This window comes from Opisthorchis viverrini (genome assembly GCF_000715545.1).
Source record: "Opisthorchis viverrini unplaced genomic scaffold opera_v5_22, whole genome shotgun sequence".
NCBI classification, from domain to species: Eukaryota; Metazoa; Platyhelminthes; class Trematoda; order Opisthorchiida; family Opisthorchiidae; genus Opisthorchis; species Opisthorchis viverrini.
This window is the reverse complement of record NW_008751678.1, coordinates 2,450,019-2,469,422: the sequence shown is the minus strand read 5'-3', so window position 1 is coordinate 2,469,422 and position 19,404 is coordinate 2,450,019. Positions and strand designations below refer to the sequence as shown.

At 44.8% G+C, this 19,404-nt stretch overlaps 1 protein-coding gene across 1 annotated transcript; it reads right to left on the bottom strand.

The window, feature by feature from the left end:
* Nucleotides 1–986: 986 nt before the first annotated feature.
* On the bottom strand, nucleotides 987–19,100 carry T265_01994 (hypothetical protein; the record flags this gene model as incomplete). Its single annotated transcript, XM_009166132.1, has 6 exons — nucleotides 987–1,072; nucleotides 1,117–1,186; nucleotides 2,860–2,919; nucleotides 18,444–18,629; nucleotides 18,662–18,779; nucleotides 18,811–19,100. 6 exons carry the CDS (start codon nucleotides 19,098–19,100, stop codon nucleotides 987–989), a joined length of 810 nt encoding a protein of 269 aa, XP_009164396.1.
* Nucleotides 19,101–19,404: the final 304 nt, after the last annotated feature.

Genomic DNA, 19,404 nt, shown 5'->3' with positions numbered 1-19,404 from the left:
GAACAAGGACTCAACCTGTACCCTCCATAAGTTCGCTTTAAGATACCGTAAGCTTCCAAAATAGCACCGTGCGTCCTTCAGGTCCAGATTTCTTGTACGTGCGGAAGCCTTAACCGTAAGTTAATACAGTATCAGTGTATCGACTGCAATGACGAACAGCCCATCTTGACAGCGCTAGTCACTGTCCAACGTATGCGAAGCGCAGAACACAGCTCGGATCGTTTCCAATCTCCTAACTCTGATTCAACAACAGTAGAAAGATATCGCACACGACGATTGCTTACGTCCCTTGACAAACGTCACTCTCGGTCACCAAATCTTCGGTTTGAAAAAATGTTCGCTTTGCAGTACTCTATCTGGCACATTGCGGCCCTGAAGCCCCATTACTTGGTAAAGTTAGAGAGAGGTCTAACCAACGCAGCAGGGTCACAGTCGACCAGAATAATCGCCACCGAAATTTGTTTGGTCGACCCTCCAAATTAGGATTTCTGAAATTTGAATGTTCTGCAGATTGAGCAGGAAACGGTCGTCTAAGAGATTATCCTTGACTTCAATGCAGGTTCCCAGGATACGATCGCGAGTACCAGAAAAGAAGACTAAGAACTGTTTTGTGCAGTATACAATTAGGTAGAGTAAGAAAAGTTCAACGTCATTTTCGAAGTGAAAGCCAGGCGCTCGGCCAAAAGAACAAACAATAAGGCAGAAAAATAGCCAATAATGGAAGTGAGGCATGGAATGCCTCGGGATACCGCCCCAGGAACTAACCAATAGTGGTTACCGCTCAAGGGGTTGGTCGGTTGTTGAGAAGAAGCGAGTGCGTGGGACAGAGACAAAGAGAGCATAGGAGGGAACAGTGAGTAGCACATACGACAAATGCAGTGGCTGAGGCAAAACACGGACGTCTGACCCGGTCGAATTGGCAGCGCAGGATGAGGAAGGGTTTAATGTGTTATGTTCGATGCGTTGTGTTGGTGCCGATCAGAGGGCTAGTCGGCAGAGCCAAGTTCGGCGAATATCCCGTCCAATTCCTTCTTCAGGGATTCATTGGCTGATTGCTGTTTTTGGAGATCGGCTACAAGAGGAAGAGACGCTTGCAGCCAAATCGGATGTACTTACCTTTGTTTTTCGATATTAACCTATCCAGACGAGTAATCTCTCTTTCCGATGTCTCATACGCGTCGGTTGCCTAAAATAGAATCAGAATCAGAATCATGTCATGGAACGAATGATCGCGCTATAGGTGAATTATCAAAGCAGCAAAGCATCATAGAAAAATATGAAATACGCAAAGCAATGAAAGTCAGCTGGTTAGAATCGGAAATACCCCGTATAGCGCCACTGGTCGGGAAATAATAGCCGATACGTGAACATCTCTGAAAATCAACATTGCAGATGACACATTCGACCAGGACATCCGAAATCCAATGGCTCACAGTTCACTAACGAAGTCAGCCAGGACTCTTGCATACTCAAGCTAATTTCATCCATTGCTCACAGAATTAATGAGCACGGATTTCTTAGTTAACCAAGCAGTTAGGTGTATTGTTTGCGGAGAGTTAGTTTCGTGCTTTGTAATGACACGGAGAAAAATAGTTAGGTAGCACAATGGGAAAACTCATGATAACTTGAATTTGGACGACCGGAGAGATCTGGTTTGGTATGTCACAAACACCAGAATTTCACGGCATCCAAGGTATGCTTGCCAAGAGGAATAGGATACTGCTAGATATCGATTGACGTCCTCTTACGAACGTGCAACGTACCTTCAGTTGTACGTCGAAGGCTCAGCAGCCTACTCGCCCTGTTTGGAAGCGAACGCATTGGAGATACTCACGGAAGAGTATGCGACTTAACATGGTACTAGAGGTTACTTAAGTCTTTTAACCATAGTGACTGTGGGTACCCTAAAAAGTGCTTCTTGCGAAAGCAATCTATCAGATTGGAGATTTGTGTCACGGGGTTCGAAAAAGAGGCTGATATGGCGTGAAGTGAAGCGCACATAGTGCTCTCAGGCGAACGTAAAGCGTAGCTGGTCGATCAATGTTTGCTTTCAGTCAACTATGCACATCACGCTGTGTGCATAGCAAAGCCGCCAGTATGCGTTGACAAACACACGCACGCTTCGCTGGTTAATGCAGAGCTGTGGGCGAGGGGCTACGATCGTTAGAAAAAACGTCGCCTTCGTCCGTCGTCATGCAAAATTCGGTCTCGCGAACAACTATCAGGCTGTCTTTTGAGCAGAAACACTGACGAGTGACGCGGTGAATACGTGGAGTGATAAGGAAAGTATTCCGATGGGTGGGCATATTATATACATATATATGTCAGTTGATTTGTTAACTTCACAAACAATACGTTGTCAATTCAAATGAGTGCGGCAATAAAATGTGCAAAGGTACTACGGTGGTTCCAGCTGTTACAGTCTCGTTAACCGATAATGCTGGAAACAAGAGAAATAGCTATGTACTGTCAGACTTGGTCGGATTTTAATCACGTTGACTGATATCATTGACAAGAGTTCGGGAACTTACTTACCACTAGCGAGGAATACCTACACGACTATCGTTAATCAGCCTGCTTTCTAGTCCGTTGATGTCACGTGACCTGCCAAGTGTTACGGTGCCCATACAGTTCCGAAATCAATTGTTAATTCTTTCGAAAAAGCAGACCACAATCGCGAATCATAAAGGCACACACAACTGTACAAAGTGTGGTTACTGAATAGAACCCTAGAAAACGTGACCCCATGGGAGTACAGCGGCGGAATTGGTGGATGACATTGGTCCCACTATTTGTTTATTTAGTCAAAACTGTGTAGCTAAGGCCAAACGGCTGGGCCGGTATGACACCTTCGCTCACCGTCTCCAATTGACGCTGCAGGTCCCGAAGTCGTGTTTCCAGATCGTCAATCGCTTCTTCCTGCAGTAATGAGGTAAAAGATTGGTTGGGAACATAAAAGGAAAGATAATCGCTTTAGTTAGGGTGTTTTCCGGAACAGCGCTTTTACGATAACACTGCGTAATGCAAAAGATTGAGTAACAATTATTAGTCAACATTTTATTGACATCCCTGAACTCCGGCTAAAACTTTTCAGGCCAAAAAGGGCATGTCAGCCACAAGAGGACCATACTGCAGTGAAGCTACATGCATGTTCAGCGGAGAGAAGAAGAGGTAATCAAACCAAAATATGGGCTCACTTGTATTGACACCCAAAAGCATTTAATCCTGTTAACCTGAATTTCTAAACGGTCGGTTGCTTGCAATAGCAGCTCAGTACACCTGTCACACAAAGCTGTTTCAAACCCAAACGATATTTAGGACGCCATTAAACTCTTTCGGAAATCAATGTGACATCGTAAGCTCTCAATAACCCTTATGACACATGACACTTTGTTCCAAACGTCATCGTAGGCAGCTGAAGCCTACGAACGAAATAAAGCCAGCTCAGATTCATTCCTGTTACCGGCTCACCGTTTGCTGAAGCTATCAACTTAGACCACTGACGCTCACATCATTCTTGTTTGAACAGTCCTCTTCCCGTCGTGTCGTACTTACCCTGGGGAGTCCACAACAAAAGGACAAAGCATTGGACTTGAGTTTGGCTATACTGGGTTCTAATGAGAGCGAAACTCGGGTCAAGTCCTTCCCACAAAGTGTAAGATCATCGTCTTGGACACAGTCTACAATCCAAAGGAGACGTAATCTGGGTCCTGGAAGGCCTCAATTGGCTTTAAGATTGTACGGGCGCCGAATATAACGTGACAGATGGGGCCAATGAACGAATCACCAAAACTCAGGTGTTTGTCGCGTTAGTGACGTTTTTGGCACCAGTTTCTATCCAGATTGTCTAAACAAGTATCCGGAGGGGTAATTACCTGGCGGTGATTGTAGTAGACAAGAACCAGGCCCCTCTTCTACATGCTGCACCCTATTCTTTACTACAAGGCTTTCAAATAAAGCATGTTTGTACAGCAGTGAAGCCCTGGTTTTAAACAAGTGTGTTGTCAACGGTGATATCTATAGAAGTTTGGATAACAATCATGGGACATTTAAGTAAGCAAGAGTTATTGAAGAAACTATGTGGTCAAGAGCATTATATAAAAACAACGGTGCTTCCTTTTGTATTCAGAAACTGGTTAGAAAAACCCTCGACTTCCCATGCCCATCTAACGACTGACCAAATAGCCATATTTGGAATAGGATGATGGTAAACACATCACAATACCCGGTACTGATATACAGCAGTTCCCTCAAAACTACACTCTTCTGGGACATAAAGAGAACCACTCGTCTTCATACCTGTCAAAATAAATTTTCCAAATGAAGGTCTGTTGCGTAAACCATAACTGGGTTAATCACGTTTCAACCGACCGGGTCTCTCCAACTTACAATATTAGCCAAAACAATGCACATACTGCTCTTGCTGTGCTGCCCAAAAAGGTTAGCTGGACATGACCACCACAGTTTCACACAGATGGGTGATCCGTAAATTTCTGTACTTGTCTTTAAACATCGTGTAGACTTCGACATTAGCAGATGGAGTATTTTTATCAACCCAAGGGACGTAAGAGAGCACCGTGCACGGGGGGGGGGGCAACCGGTCAGCCCAATCGATTTTGCGGCCTAATGTGCTAACACTTACAACACAGGGTACAATACACATTGACCTTTTTATAACGCCAGCGGAGTGGTTTGTGTGAAGCAGAGATGGCTGGGTAGCATCCGATAAGGATTAACCCGTCAGTTGCACGTTTGGGCACAGTTGTTATGCTACAACCTGCTGGAGTTATGTACAGCCTTTCAGTGCGGACCTGAGGAAAGAAAAAAGTAACCAAACACATCCAACTTGTTTTTACCAGTCAGCGGCCTAAATATGATGGAATAATGTGCCAGTGTCGAACAGGTGTGTAACACTTGAGAGGCATCAGTTCTGAACTTCACCATAACATCACACTTCTTTCATTGTAGTGCCATATCTCTTAGTGCACTGCTAAGGTGGTAAGTAACCTGGTACGACTGCAGTACCCAGTTGGTCACCGATAATATCATCCGGAGCCTGGTGCATATTCATCCTACGGTTCACTGCCTACACCTTCCAACCGACGGTACGTGGCCTCTATCATTACATTACACTTCCTATCATCCTAGCCGATATCCGCAGCCGATATCTGCTGATCGTGTTGCTCATCCATATTTATCCAGCTATTTCTACCAGGTTTTCCCACCCGTAGAGACAAAGTGCTTTCCTCTTTCCCAAACACCCCATCATTTTGTTTTCCTTAATTCATACAACATCCAACTGCTCAAAAGCATACTTAACGATCACCTCCATCCATCTTGAGATTACCTTACCTTTAAGTTCTTATCGAGTTTTCTTATCCGGAAGTTGAACTCCTTTATCTCTGTAATTCAGCCGTGTGTGGTAAGTAAATAAGGAACAGGCTTCGGAGTTGGTACTTAGTTTCCAACATGTGGCGTGGTTACACTTTGTAGATCCTAGACAAAGTCAGTATTGAAAAACTAGACGAGGTACATTCTAAGGTGCTCTCTCTTTTATAAAAATCCTGACACTGTGTCGTCAAACCGATCGCACAATAATGTACCACTATGTGGATGACGACCGAGTTCAGACCTAGAAAACACAAAGCAAACCTAGTGGTACCACTCCAGGCGGAATAGGAAAAAGCAACCAGACAACATTTTTGATATTTTCTGTTGGAAATATGCAACGGAAATGAATAAGCAGGTTTTATCACATCCATTGCAAAGATGCAATGGCATGAACACCACCCAGCATCATCACAGTATTTAAACTGAGTGGGAAATCTTCGTTCTTACTTTCATCGCCTTTTGGATGAAAATAACACACAAATAAATCTATAAACAGACAAGTAAGTTATCGTTAACAATCATTTTCGTGATTCAGAAAGACTAAGAGTTAAAGTTCTTCAAATTAAACAGTTTCCCGGATGTAAATTCATTTGAAATTGTGAAACATCACATTCATGATGTTGGTTTACCCATCGTCTCATGAGCTCCTTTCATACTAAAGGCTTAAAAGATAATTAGTAAGAACCTTAATGATCCCACATTAGACAAACAGGATTGTCACTGGCTTGCCGCCCGAAATGATTCATTATAGCACCAACCCCACTGAAGAGACCAGCTGTCAACACTGGTTTTCAAGTGCGGCACAAACAGAGTAATGTGGCCAAGACTAAGACTCTACGGAGCATTGTGACGGAAGAAAATTGTGACAACTTGCTTTCATCTTTCGCAGTCCTTTGGCATAATTATTTAAGTATGTGACTAGGCAGGACACCATGAGACTAGGGGCTGATAGACAGCACATGTATCACTAATGATAGAGCAGCAACCGACCTGGCTACCATACCTAGCGAAAGTGCTCATCGTGATTTGAATGAAAAAGCTGAAAAAAGTAGCGAGTTAAAAGCCAGACCACCAACAGCAACCGCCCTAAGTATCCGGTTTGCATTTCACTCAAAGGTTATGTTTGGAATGCGAATAGACAGTTTGAAGCAGTAGTTCGCATCAAACGATTAAAAATCTGGTAGTGACGGTAGCGGTGTTACCAGGACGTCTTGTTATGAATGTTGGGATCGTGAGGCGGTGGCTGTGCACTGAAAACAACAGTTTAGTCGCGTGACTCAGCCATACTTGTCAGTGACTCTAGATTTGGCCTCTGGGTCCTCATCAAGAGACAGCCACTGAGTTTATCGGACATCGTCGTGCCTCGTTGCTAGGTTACTACTTGACATGTTTAAACTCAGTCCAGTGTTGGCAATAAATGGCTTTTTAAAGCTCAGTCCAGTGTTGGCAATAAATGGCTTTCCAAGAAGTTGGAAAGATGACATTAAAAACAAATGAGCGAACCGGCACAATGTGCGACTCAAGTTCTTCCATCCCAAAACCATTCGACCTACAGCAGCACCGCTGATTTGTTCCCACTAGACTCGGACGATAGTTCGAAGGTCAGTAGTCAAATACAGGAGGCTCATTCACCCTTACTTCCCGCAGTGGGACAAACAGCAGCGTTATCAAGTCTGTCACTAACAAGAAAGTCGATGTGTCGGCTCCACATATTGGCCACGGAGCCTGAACTTCACTGAAGTGTGAAGGTGACCCACTGAGCTACCTTAGAAGTGGGCATTGTGACATTTGCAGAGTAACTCATTCCAGGTTTATCAGTGGGTAGACAATACATCAACACAATCTCCTGGCCGTCCAAATTGGGGGCTATATGTATCCTAAAACCATACTACTCTGGCAGCATCATACAAACCATTGATGCTCTGCGGTCAAACTCTTAAGCGAAATGTTTTGCTTGAAGATCCTAAACGTCCCCTACGCCGGTCCGCATACAACGAAGAACTGTACGGATACCAATACCGTCGCGCGGTGCCGTCACCTTCCGTTACATATACACCGGGGCGGGCTAGTGCTGATAACTCCTACATTTTGAAATTGTTTTAACCCCACTCCTATTCCACGCAAAAATAACTCTTCTGTACACTTCAGCCATAGGTCGAGGTTCAAGTGCGATATTTGATCTACTGCCTCCACGCCTCAGGCGATTTTGCATCTGCTGCAGGCATTGGTATCGCCCCTAACTTTGGCTGAGGTTTTTCCACTCGATTGGATCCCGTAAATAACCGCCCTTGCGCTGCTGGTTTGTAACTCCCATTCTAATCCGATGAGACACGTTTTATAAATAACTAACCACTATGCTATCGAGAACGATGTGTTCAGATATTATTCTAGCCGCCGGCTCAAGTAGAACGTCTCAGTTTATCCGAGGAGCGACTTGGTGGCCTTTTTATTCTGCAATCAAAATGTAATGGTTATCCTTTGTGGCATTCTACCGATCACCAGTTGTTTCGTAACAGTGTTGTGTTCGTACGCAGCAGACACCGTTGAGCCACCTACCGACAGAAAAGCATGGGGACGGACTAAATATAGGCACTAGCAACTGATGGCTCTGCTCTTGACTGTAGATTTTTCTGGACTACCCAAGTCGATTCAGATCATGCAATCGTGTGGTGTCAAATTTCGACACCTTTCATGAGACCGAAGAGTGTGATTGCTAAATCGATTAAAACACGCTTGGAACCGATTGAGTAATCATCGTTTTCGGCTGCCTAATAAAATTTGGAAAAGGAATACCTTCCAACAATATGGGGCGAATCATTATACTTTTACTTAAAACAGAAACTCAAAGCGACTGCCCCCAACCATAAGTGTATAGGCCTAACCCCAGTTGTAAGTGGACAGACTCAGAACACGAGCAATATTAGCCAAATTGCATTGTCTCTGACGTCAGAAACGAATACCAAGAAGGTTAAAGAACGGGTCTATAGAGCGACCGCGAGAGCAGACTTAACCTATGACTGTGAACCCTTGAATCCTTCACCAGTGTCCGCGTAGTATAGCAGGCATCAAATAGCAGGTTGTACTTAACTGAGCGGTCTGTAAGTGATTACTGGGAAATGAGTTGGATTTGATAAGGCAGAAAACACGGTGGCTGGGGCCTGACGGTCGTCTACTAAAGAAAGCCCTATTTTCAACTCCGAACTCCCGTTTGCAGAAGCTTCACAGAAAATAGCCCACAACGTGGAAACATGAGGTTAAAGCGGCTAGTTCTGACTATTGAAAAGCAAATTGTCTGGACCATTCGCACTGTTGAGCCTAAAGAGATTGTTTATTGTTTTCTTTTCCCGATGTGGAGTGATTTCCCCGACCCATTCTGTCTCGTGGGTGTGAATCAGTGGCCATGTCACAGGGACGACTGAGTTGCTCAGTCTATCATTCCAGATGTTAAATAATAATAATAAAATAATAATAATAATAATCGTCGCGATGTTGCATCCTCTTGGTGCCGGGCTGTCATGCAACCTGAAAGAAGCAGGAGGGATAAGATACTATCAGGTTACCTAAGACTAGACAGCAGTTGCGATGTAGGGGGTTAGGATCAACCTTCCAGTCAGTAAGCTCACGCCTTAACCGCTGAGCAATCGCGATGTTGCTGATAGCAGACTGCTGAACCACCTGCTTTCGTCGATCATCTCACTGACCACCGAGCTCTTTAGACCGGTCATCCGTATCTGGAGTTTTAGCGTACGGCTGTTTCGTGATGCATGGTCTTTTCTACATATCAAGCTTTCTGCATTCACGGGCTCTTCACTAGAGGACTTTTCTAGCGTCAATTAAGGTTGTCGTCTTTGAGGAAGTTTAATCTTCAATTTGTCATATTGTGTTGGCCAAACTAATTGTTTTGAAAGCTGTTAGCACAGCCTTTTATAAAGATGGTCCTTCGTGACCAAAATACTAATTGCCAGCACTGAATCCGCTGGCCTGTGATGTTTCTAATTAGCTCTGATAGATGTTGGTGAGCCAAAGCTGCCCGTAATAAATCGGCAACACTTGTATCCGCCTACGAAGACCTGTGCATTGGCTACGCGATCTCAGAATTAAGCCGCGTAAGCCAGAACAAACGTAAGTCTGGATCGGTGATCTTGTAGAGTTTCCTTTCGTTCCAGTACTGTTGGCTTACTTGTACCACAATCCTCTTTCCGGTACCCGCGCATAGCGTTTTGTGAGTGCCTACATACAGATGCTCGCGTCCACCCATTCATTGATGTACGCACACACGCTCATTTCAATTATTGCCGACATTTGCACTCTTCATCGGTGTGATTGTCACATCACCTAACCATGTTGATCGTCAGCGTGTGTCAGGTCGAGGGCTAGCCAACGATAAAGGATGATGTCGAAAATAGTTGCTGGCCCGTAAACGACTGGTAACTCACCAGGCTTCTGAACCAAATCAATCGCCTAAACGACCCCCACAAGATACACAAGACCAAGTTGGGAGTTCATTTCATTCACAAATAAGACGACATCAACCTACCGCTAGCCGAACCTGTTTGAATTGATATTCCTTAAATTCAGGACCCAGGTCCGTCGACAATTGTGCCTATACTTCAAAAGAACGCAATGCAGTTCAGTTCTTCAGCTCAAAACCATGCATCGAAGTCCAGCCATACATTCAAAACGACGTTTCCGTGAATGGTCTGAGGTCCCATTCTATTCGAAGATAATTTCGCTGACAGCTTTCTTTCCTCGGACCATTTGATGGGAGTAGTTGGAACAGGATGCGATTGTTTTTGCTGCAAAAGGCTTAAACATTCCGCCGGCTTTTGCGGTCAAGACAGCACACAATAGCTCATTGGTTAAGGCGCCAGCTTATGGACCGGAAGGTCCGTGGTTCGAAGCAAACCTCAGCAACCCGACTGCTCCTGTCTAGGCTTGGGCAACCTGGCAATATCCCAATCATCGTAGCTACTTTCGTTAGCATGGCGGCTAGGCACCGAAAGGGGACTACAGCTGAATCATTTGATTTGGCGTGTTTTTCATGGTTTCAACCACAGCTACCGATCATGGCGGGATACAGTGTTCATGAGGTGGCCGGGCGTCCTCTGGCAGGTTTCAAAAGCTGTGATTATGACCTGTTTCACCTTCCGTCGTCATCCGAATCACCAGTGTGCCCATCAAATTTTGGGAAGTTTTCAGCCAACTCATCTCGATACTGCTGAGCTGCAGAGACGCTTTGCAAGTGATGAACTGAATGACTGTATCAACCGGTGTGTTCCGGAGGGAAAGCGAATGGGTATGTGTGCCCGCACAATACTGTGCAGAGCTATACTCAAAAATGATAAACTCGCAGGTTCTCAGAGAGGACAATGGATGATGAGGCATCCTACGCTGACTGGAAAGTCGGACCTATAATGAAGTGAGTGGATGTGGGGTTTTATCCGAAGGCTCTGCCTCCAAACCTCCACTTTAGCGTCTGCGTGATCGGAGAGTAGTTAGTGGAGTTTTGTTGGGAAATTCTGCTCGGAACCAATGATTTGACAGTCCCGCACACTTGGGCCTAGAGAGATGGCTTGGCCAGAAAAACGGTGCACCTTTATCCCCATATGACTGCTTGGTGTACACAGTCTGGCTAAAAACACTCGGTCATCCTTGGCATAGTTGAATCCCGTGAGTCCTAGTCCCATGATCCAGGGCAGAAATCAACCAGATCACCACGCCAAGGGGGCGACTACTGATCGGGAGAAAGGCCAAGTGATCAGGTATACATATATATATATATATATATATATATATATCATGAATTTAACTGGGAAGTGGTTACCGCTCGGGTTGATACACTGAGGGTAAATAGAAGCACGGAATAGCCTCAACAGAGTTGGATAAAGAACTATAATGAAAGCGTATAGAAAGAAAGGCTAAATCAAATCATAGTTACGCTTAAACGTTTGTCATTCCTAAAGGTTAGTGATGTCACATGATGTTTGTTGTGGCAGGGAATTTCGTTCCATTGCAAAGCTCACGGATAATAGCAGGATGCCCAAATTAGGGGACGATCAAGGCCTCTGATCCAAAAGCCTAAGCAGGAAGAGTGGATGAAGACCAACATACCATCACAGCGGCAGTGGCTTTTAAGCGATTGACCGGCGTACACATTCCAAAACAAAACCCGGAGGACCACCGAATATGTTAGTAGTACTTTATCCTCTGGTCGGGTTGAAAGGAGATTCTTCAGACACTTTGAAGAAAATCTACGGTATGATTCAGCAAATCACAGAACATGGAAAACCGTCGAAACAAGATCTACTCTATTGGCTGCCGAGGCCTTGTGGACAAAAGCAGTCTAGGATTGACACTGAAGGTTTCGCAATGGATCATAACCATGAACATGAGGTAACCGATAAAGTTTGTAAACAACCCCACTATTTGCACAGCACCACAGCTTTCAAAAGCTGGTATGTGCTAAAGTCAATTTTCGCTGTCATTTCGGATTCCTAATGTTACAGCAAGGATTACACTAGTTTTTCAGCGACAGCTCGGACCCCGACAAATACCTCATCAAAACTGTAACATTACTGACGGCAGTGCATATGGTCCAAGACTGAAACTACCGGTTTCTCCACCGCCCATATGAAAAGTGCACCACTCATTCCACTAATCCTGTTTACTCATGTTACTCAACGATTGTCATCAACTTATATTGTAGTAAATATCCCACAAATACAGACGTTTTCGTTATTCCAAAACCCACCCAAACTTAGTCTAGCTGCATATTCTGGAGTGGCGCCAAGAGACTTTCCGAAAACTTCAATAAAATGAAGTAACATCATGGACAGTGGTGAGTCGAGGCACTATTGGAGCCGAATCATCTTTCGCAATGAGAAATGATATTATACCCCACAAATTCGCGCTTTTGCAGTGAAAAACTCACAACACGTACCTAGCGCCCAATATGCGACCAGATGGTCGCGTCTGCCATGCATTACGTTGAAAACACCGTTTCCGCCCCTGTCATTTGATGCTGTGATTGCAATCCGTGGACAGCTACTGTGTAACATAGCCTTCGCTAAAATCCCTTCCACCTTGAGTAAGCTGAAAACACAATTCCTTTCAGCATCTCCGAAACAGATTCGTACCAAGCCTATCGTAAAATCCACAGAAATAAAACCTGTAATATCGCTTACAGGGCAATTAAGTTTTGAGGGTGCTGCCTGGTAAGAAAACTGTCTCAAAAGATACAAACGAAATGGGGGTGTAAGTTGTAATTAGGGTTATGAATGTGCCGAAATTGAGGAGCCACACATCGTCAATATAACGTTTTTAAAGGTTTGTGGGAGAAACATCATCATATAATTGCCGTTCGATCACAACCAGATAAGTATTTTCTAAAACCGATCAGCGAAACCCGCTCATGCCTACGCCATCAACCGTTCCGGAACATCCGCTTTGAATTTAAATTAGGCAGTTTCAGTAGGTGGAAGTAGTCTGTCTAGTTTAATGCCTAACGAACTACCATGATTGCTGATAAAACAGTGAATTTCGAAATCCTCTATCACCATCATCAGTGACACCAATACACCAGTAATGCATGCTGGCACTTAACTGTCACACAACCACGAGAGAAAGCTTTGAAGAGTAGAAAGGAAAGGAGAAAGTAGGGGATAGTGTGAAGAAGCCATAATACCAACAACAGTGTCTAATAGCGAGAAATAAGTTTGAGGTTCGCGTTGAATTAAGGTGTCATCAGTAAGATTGATCCGGCGTATTTGGCAAACTCCAGCCGGCAAAAACAGAGGCTAGACAGTACAACTAGGTAATGACAGCATGCCACTAGGATCAGTTGTGCCATGTCGTTCAGGGCTTCCAGCCACGCGCAAGGGTCACGTAAAATCCAGCCGGGAGACGCAAAGACCCCACTAGGTTTGAACACAAGAAGAGAGTGAGACGATGATGTTACTATCTAGCGCCTTACCATCAAAATTTATTGCAACGAGATATACTACACATATTAATATAAATACTTCCGTCCGACTGCAGTTGAGAATGACCATCTGGCCACAACTGCCAGGTATAGATCGTGTGTTGCAATTAGTCACACATTGTTGACTGGGATGAGACAAATCAACCCGGGCTCTTGCGCTTCCGTTGAGTAGCAGCTTTGCAGCTAGAGAGCGTCAAATCAGCTGTAATTGAGGAGCATTTCAAAGAGTTGTATGTTCATTTGGTCGCGCAACCGTATCCGTGTGAATCAGACTAACCTGTCGCACATCCCAGCACAATAAACAGCTCATCTGGGCAGTACAGTGACTGCAGATTGCAAGTATAATTTTGGGAATAGTCTTAGTAAGTTGACAGCAAGAGATGATTGGTCTGCATTGCCTCGGTCCGCAGTTATAGTACTCTACAGTGTGCACATTGGGATCAGTGTTCGGGAGTAAACCCCTCAAGGATTCCGGTCATGTGTCCAGGTGGTCAACAACTTCCATAAGTGAGAATATAGCTAGTATTAAAGATTACAGTCTACTTCGTTGCTACAGTTGTTGGTAGACTGTTCCAAAGGTTTGTCATTCGAGACGATAACGAATACACAGATGAAGCTCTCTGAGACACGTTCTTCTCTAACCTGAAGCTGTACCCTCATGTTCCCATTTTTTCCTGGCACTAGATGGACCAACTTGAGCACGAAGATCACATTCACCCTAATTGGTCTGTATTCTAATGCTGGCATATTTAGTAATGTATATCAACCAATCTAGAATAGATCAGATTCTTCTCCTCATCCCCATCGGCAGATCAGCATCCAAAACTGACACCCCTCTGAGCAAATTTAAGAACCTCAATATGTGCGAAAGTAAATGTGTGTGGAGAAGGAAGGACTCATTTGCAGCCCAGTGCCATTAACCTGAGGTCCTATACCTTCAGACAATCTGCATAGACGGTGATAACAAGAATGCAACTGATGTCGATTAACAGTCATATCTTGCAGCATTTCCAGCCATGCATAGAGCGACCATCCTAGAAGGTAAGACGCACCGACAGTACCCAGAGTTAGTAATCGCCTCCGTGACGTTCACTCTTACAAATGAAGGTACTCATCAATTTCGGCACGAGATTTGTTGTCCAGCACCAGCAGCGCCGGAGTGCTCAAAAGACTAGGAAAGTCCCATGTATCACTTGTGTCATAGGTCCTCCATTGTCAATTCGCAGAGCACCACAATGCCCAAATGCCAAATGACTGGATCCTTAAACGTCCATTTTCCAGGCGGTAACTGAGCGTGCCCTTTTGCTCCGTAGATAGATGATGCCGCTTGTCAATATTCACCGATATTTTGAGTTCCTCGGATATCTCACGCAAGTTGTCGATATCCTCTAACTGAGCGCTCCCATCACCCGATGGACTGCGGAAATATGGTCAACACAACATGTGCCAGGCCATCCACTAGGTTCAGGAAAGCGAAGAGGTAAATGACTGCGGACGAATACGTGATTAGAATCCACACGCGTTCCGAAAACGGGCGACAGTCAGTTACAGATTCAAGTAATCGCCAAAGATAGTAATGTGCTCATTTTGGATCCGTGACTGGCACGCTGCTGGAGGGCATTACCTGGCTGAACAACTTCGGTCTTCCGGTTATTGGGGCTATAAGTACACATTCAAGACTGCTGCCTGTGCACACCAGGCCCAATCTAATTTGAATGACAAGCTGAGTCTCAGATGCGCTACATCCGTCCACTTGTGCACTCAAATCAACGGTAACTATAAGATCTGATCTTTAAGCGCGCCATTCGAGAGTGAAAGCATTTTAAAGGCTGTCTGATGGTGTCAGACACACAGTCGTTTGGGAAATCAGCAGACAAAATAAACAAACAACGATCAACATCGGATTGTGGAATTCCTCCACAGACATAGTCAAACGAAAGAGCTAAAAAGAGGCTATCACCAACGAGCATCCAAACAATGACGGCTCCGTTTTGTGACTCAGAACGACGCCGACACCGGCACAGCCCATCCAGTGACTTCCAGATAGCGAGAGTTATGCTGCTGGAAGGGAGAATGCTGGAAAAGTTAGCGCAACGGTCTGGAACCTGAACCTTTGGTTCCCACGCACGGCACACATCACTTTCAAGAGTATAATGATTGTTCAGCTGTTACACCTTTTCAGTGCCTAGCTATCCTGCCACCCGAAAGAATCACAAGGGCTCAGATAGCGCCAGGTTACCCAAGCCTAGAGAGGGACAGTCGAGATGCTGGAGTTGGGTTCGAACGACGGACCGTCCGACCAGTGAATCCGCGCCTTAGCCAGTGAACCACTCCGAGCTCGGACCAGTATGTGAGCGAGAGCAGCATGTTGGTGTGAACATCAAAGACGAGCAGACAAACATAGGGTCGAGTATTGACGAATGATTTCGAGGTGCCCAAGGCTGTCAGCACCGACTGACTAACATATTTCACACCTAAGAAAGATGCTAGGCGAATGGGGTTACAAGTCCTAATGGATGGGCCGAAAGGGGGATATCAGAAAGGGGAGAGGAAAGAGAAGAGGCGCATGAAAGAGCGAGGGGAATGCCTCAATGGTAGCATATTTTCACATATCCACCCGCACAGTAAGGTAACCTGGCGAACAACCTGTGATGGTCTGTGTGCCGTGAGGCCATTTCTAATTGAGGAAATAATTAGTGTACATGGGATAGGAAGCTGACAAAGTGACGAGCATATACATGTANATGGTTGTACGGCAGTGAAGCATCATTGTTGAACACTGATGTCATGCTGTCGATGATGATGACCCAACTAGTAGAAGTTGGCTTTGGTGTACAGGATATTGAAAGCGGCCTCACCAGCTTTCAAGTGAGGATGTACCTTATTAGATACCCTTGTGCCAGCATATATATACATATATATATATATATATATATATATAGTAATCATTAAGCAGCAGCACCCTTTAGGTGTCCAAAAGAAGCACGACGGCTTGAATACTGCCAGACTGCCCAAGACTAGACAGGGAGAGTCGAGATGCGGAGGTCGGACTGGAATCAAGGACCTTCCGATCGGCAAATTAGCGCTCTAATTACTGAGCTGCCCCGCCCCAATTAGGGTTCTAAACCATAGTTATCGGCTCACAAGGCAATGGTAACTTCTAGGGAAATGCCAAAGTGTTAGTTTATGGACGGCAGATCGTCACACAAATAGCCCCGTCCAAGACGATGGGCTGATGATCAAATTGGCAGTCTAGAACGTGTCCAACCCAGGTTTAGCTCAAAGGTGTAATAAGGCACACAGGTCGTAGAACCAAGTTAAAATCCAGTACTCCCGATATGCCAAGTGGGTTGGAAAGTAGAGCATGCTCAAAGGATTAGGTATCGATCGATGGTTTATTTCACTTGCTTGAGCTGTGTAGGAATCTAACAACAAAATACGTGTGTCTGTATGGAACAGGCTTGGTTCGGACAATAGAAAAGACTGTTTTCTGTACATAAAACACTAGCGGGATCGAACTAGCTGTATTGCGTACAGATGCCGCAAAATCTGCCAAGAGAACCCCGAGTAGAGCTGAATTGCATAAATAACACTGGCATGAAGATGGAATCCTCAAAAAAATCATCCGGAAACATCTGATCAACAGAAATTACCTAAAGGACGGCACCACATCGGTTATAGAGTGGATGTTAATCAAGTCAGTCAAACGGAAACTTCCATGATCCGAACCTTAGCCATTTTCACAAGCGTGGTCCTGAGAAGAACTAATCTGAAGGGCAGATTGTCACTCGTCCACTCGCCCACTGTGATACCTGGTTCACTTACGATTTTTGTGCGCGCCCAATTTGTCGCACAGTTCGGTTACTGTCTCGACGGATTCAACACTGCCGGGCTACTATCCCACTGGACACAGAGAAAACCACTGACAAGATCGGTCACTTGAACAACGCAGGTATATCGTTTGAGGTTGCCCACCGTGCGTTCGCTCGGGACCTGAAGATGGTACGACGGCGAATATTCCCTACTATCGAGACTGCCATTGTCAAACTCCGCCAGCCCATTGTTTGCTCGCAAACGAACGAACACAATTAGACTTCCCTAGCCTAGATCACCGCCTGCTTCCAACAATCCAACCGGAATTAACTTCAGGATCCTTCCAGGCTCCCACGCAAACATCAGTTAGGGATAAGAAGCACTGGGAACGAGTCGCTTGCAGCGTTAATTGGTGAAGTAGCCTGTGTTCATCCTAAACCACTTTAAACATATTTCATGTGCCCAAACTATCCGGATGAATCACAGGAAGAACTGCAATACAGCCTAATGAGTCGGTTCCAGCACAATCCAGAGAGATGTGGATAGGCCCGATGACAAAAAAAGATGAAGGCAAAGCATTCACTTCACCCTAAAGAATTTGTAGAGTGGTAATGCAGATGACAAGTCCAGATACGCGATAGTGGGTTTAACCATGCAATTAAGATGAAGTCACCAGATTTGTAATATATGCTTTCAAATAACACCTGTATTTTGTATTAGTTTTATTACCAGTTACCCACAAGGTAGTTTAGGATACTAATCGCTATATTTACACATAATACAAGAATCAATCAATGTTGTAAGAGTGAGTAGTTGGGACTTATATCCGTGTCAATTTTTGTTCCAAAACCGAGGACAACAGTGAGCGCAATCGGACGCGAGATATCCTATGACCATTAGATGACACCGAAGGAGGTATTCACACAAGTGATAAGAAACATGACCAAACCAGGCCGAACTAGTGACGGCGATGCCTCCATACTTCGGGCTCCGTATTTTGGTGGGCTGGGTACGGCGAACGTGAGAAACCCGCACGTTAAGCATGCGAGGGAAATGCATTGCGAAAGATTTTTGGACTCCACATCGACAACATACCAACAGCGAACAGAGCTCAGAAGAATTCCGTTTTATCGTTTTTTTTCTGATTGCGTTGACCCACTAAGGCCTCAACTAGAGCGTTTGTATGCCACTTTCATATTCTGACATATATATATATGTATATATATATATATATATATATATATATATAAATGCTTACGTGCGGCTCAATGACTTGTGCCTTGTCGCATGCTTTCATGAGGCCCGAATATTGCGTCTCCAATTCATTGACGGCTCTAAACGCGAGGTTCATGATGAACAAATAAAAAACACACTTTTCTAGTGTTTTTGCCTTTTGTTCTTTTTTCACCACGTCGGTTTGTAGGTGTTGTTGGTGAATGACAACCTGAGAAAATGGTCGCTAGAACAGTAAGTTACCTCGTCGTATTGTGACCCGAGCAACCGTATTTCCTCGCGTTTCTGATTGAGTTCCGATTCAATATCCTCTTCCTTAGATTCAGGATTCATTTCGGCCGCATTCAATACTTTGACCCCTCTAGAGCATGTGAGTTTACACACAGACTTACTGCTCTGATGTAGAGTGTCGCAGCCTGTGTGCAGCGATTTTCGTTTCCATATCCCTCAAGCGGGCAGTTCCTGACTCTAGTTTTAAGACCAACAACTTTTCGTTAGACTGTAGTCCATGGATAACACCATTCAACTGCAACAAGATATTGGAAAGTCTAGGGCCACTTCCATTTACCTGGTCGTTGCTTTGCTTTAGCGAACGTATTTCTTCCTCAACTTCAGTCAGCTTGTCCCTCAATTCATTCTCTTCGTTCCTGATGGCAACCAAGCGTTGTTTGAATGACTCCATCGCTCAGTGCAGGGCACAAGCCATGACTTTTAAAATTCCGCTTTAATACTCGTAACGCAAAACTGATGCGATATAACGGTCCGAAAAGGTCAAAATGCTCGGTTCAGAATCAGGCTTAGGCTCAAAAGGATTCGCGGATTCGCGGATTGATACACGTTTCCCAGGTCGGTTTTATTCTTATTGTTCGGCGGCTGTCAATCACCTGAAAGACACAAGCGAAAATGGGGCGGATACATGAATAGGAATCTGGAGGTTCTTGGGCCCGGATGGAAGATTGTTCGACACCACTTTGAACACTTCATCT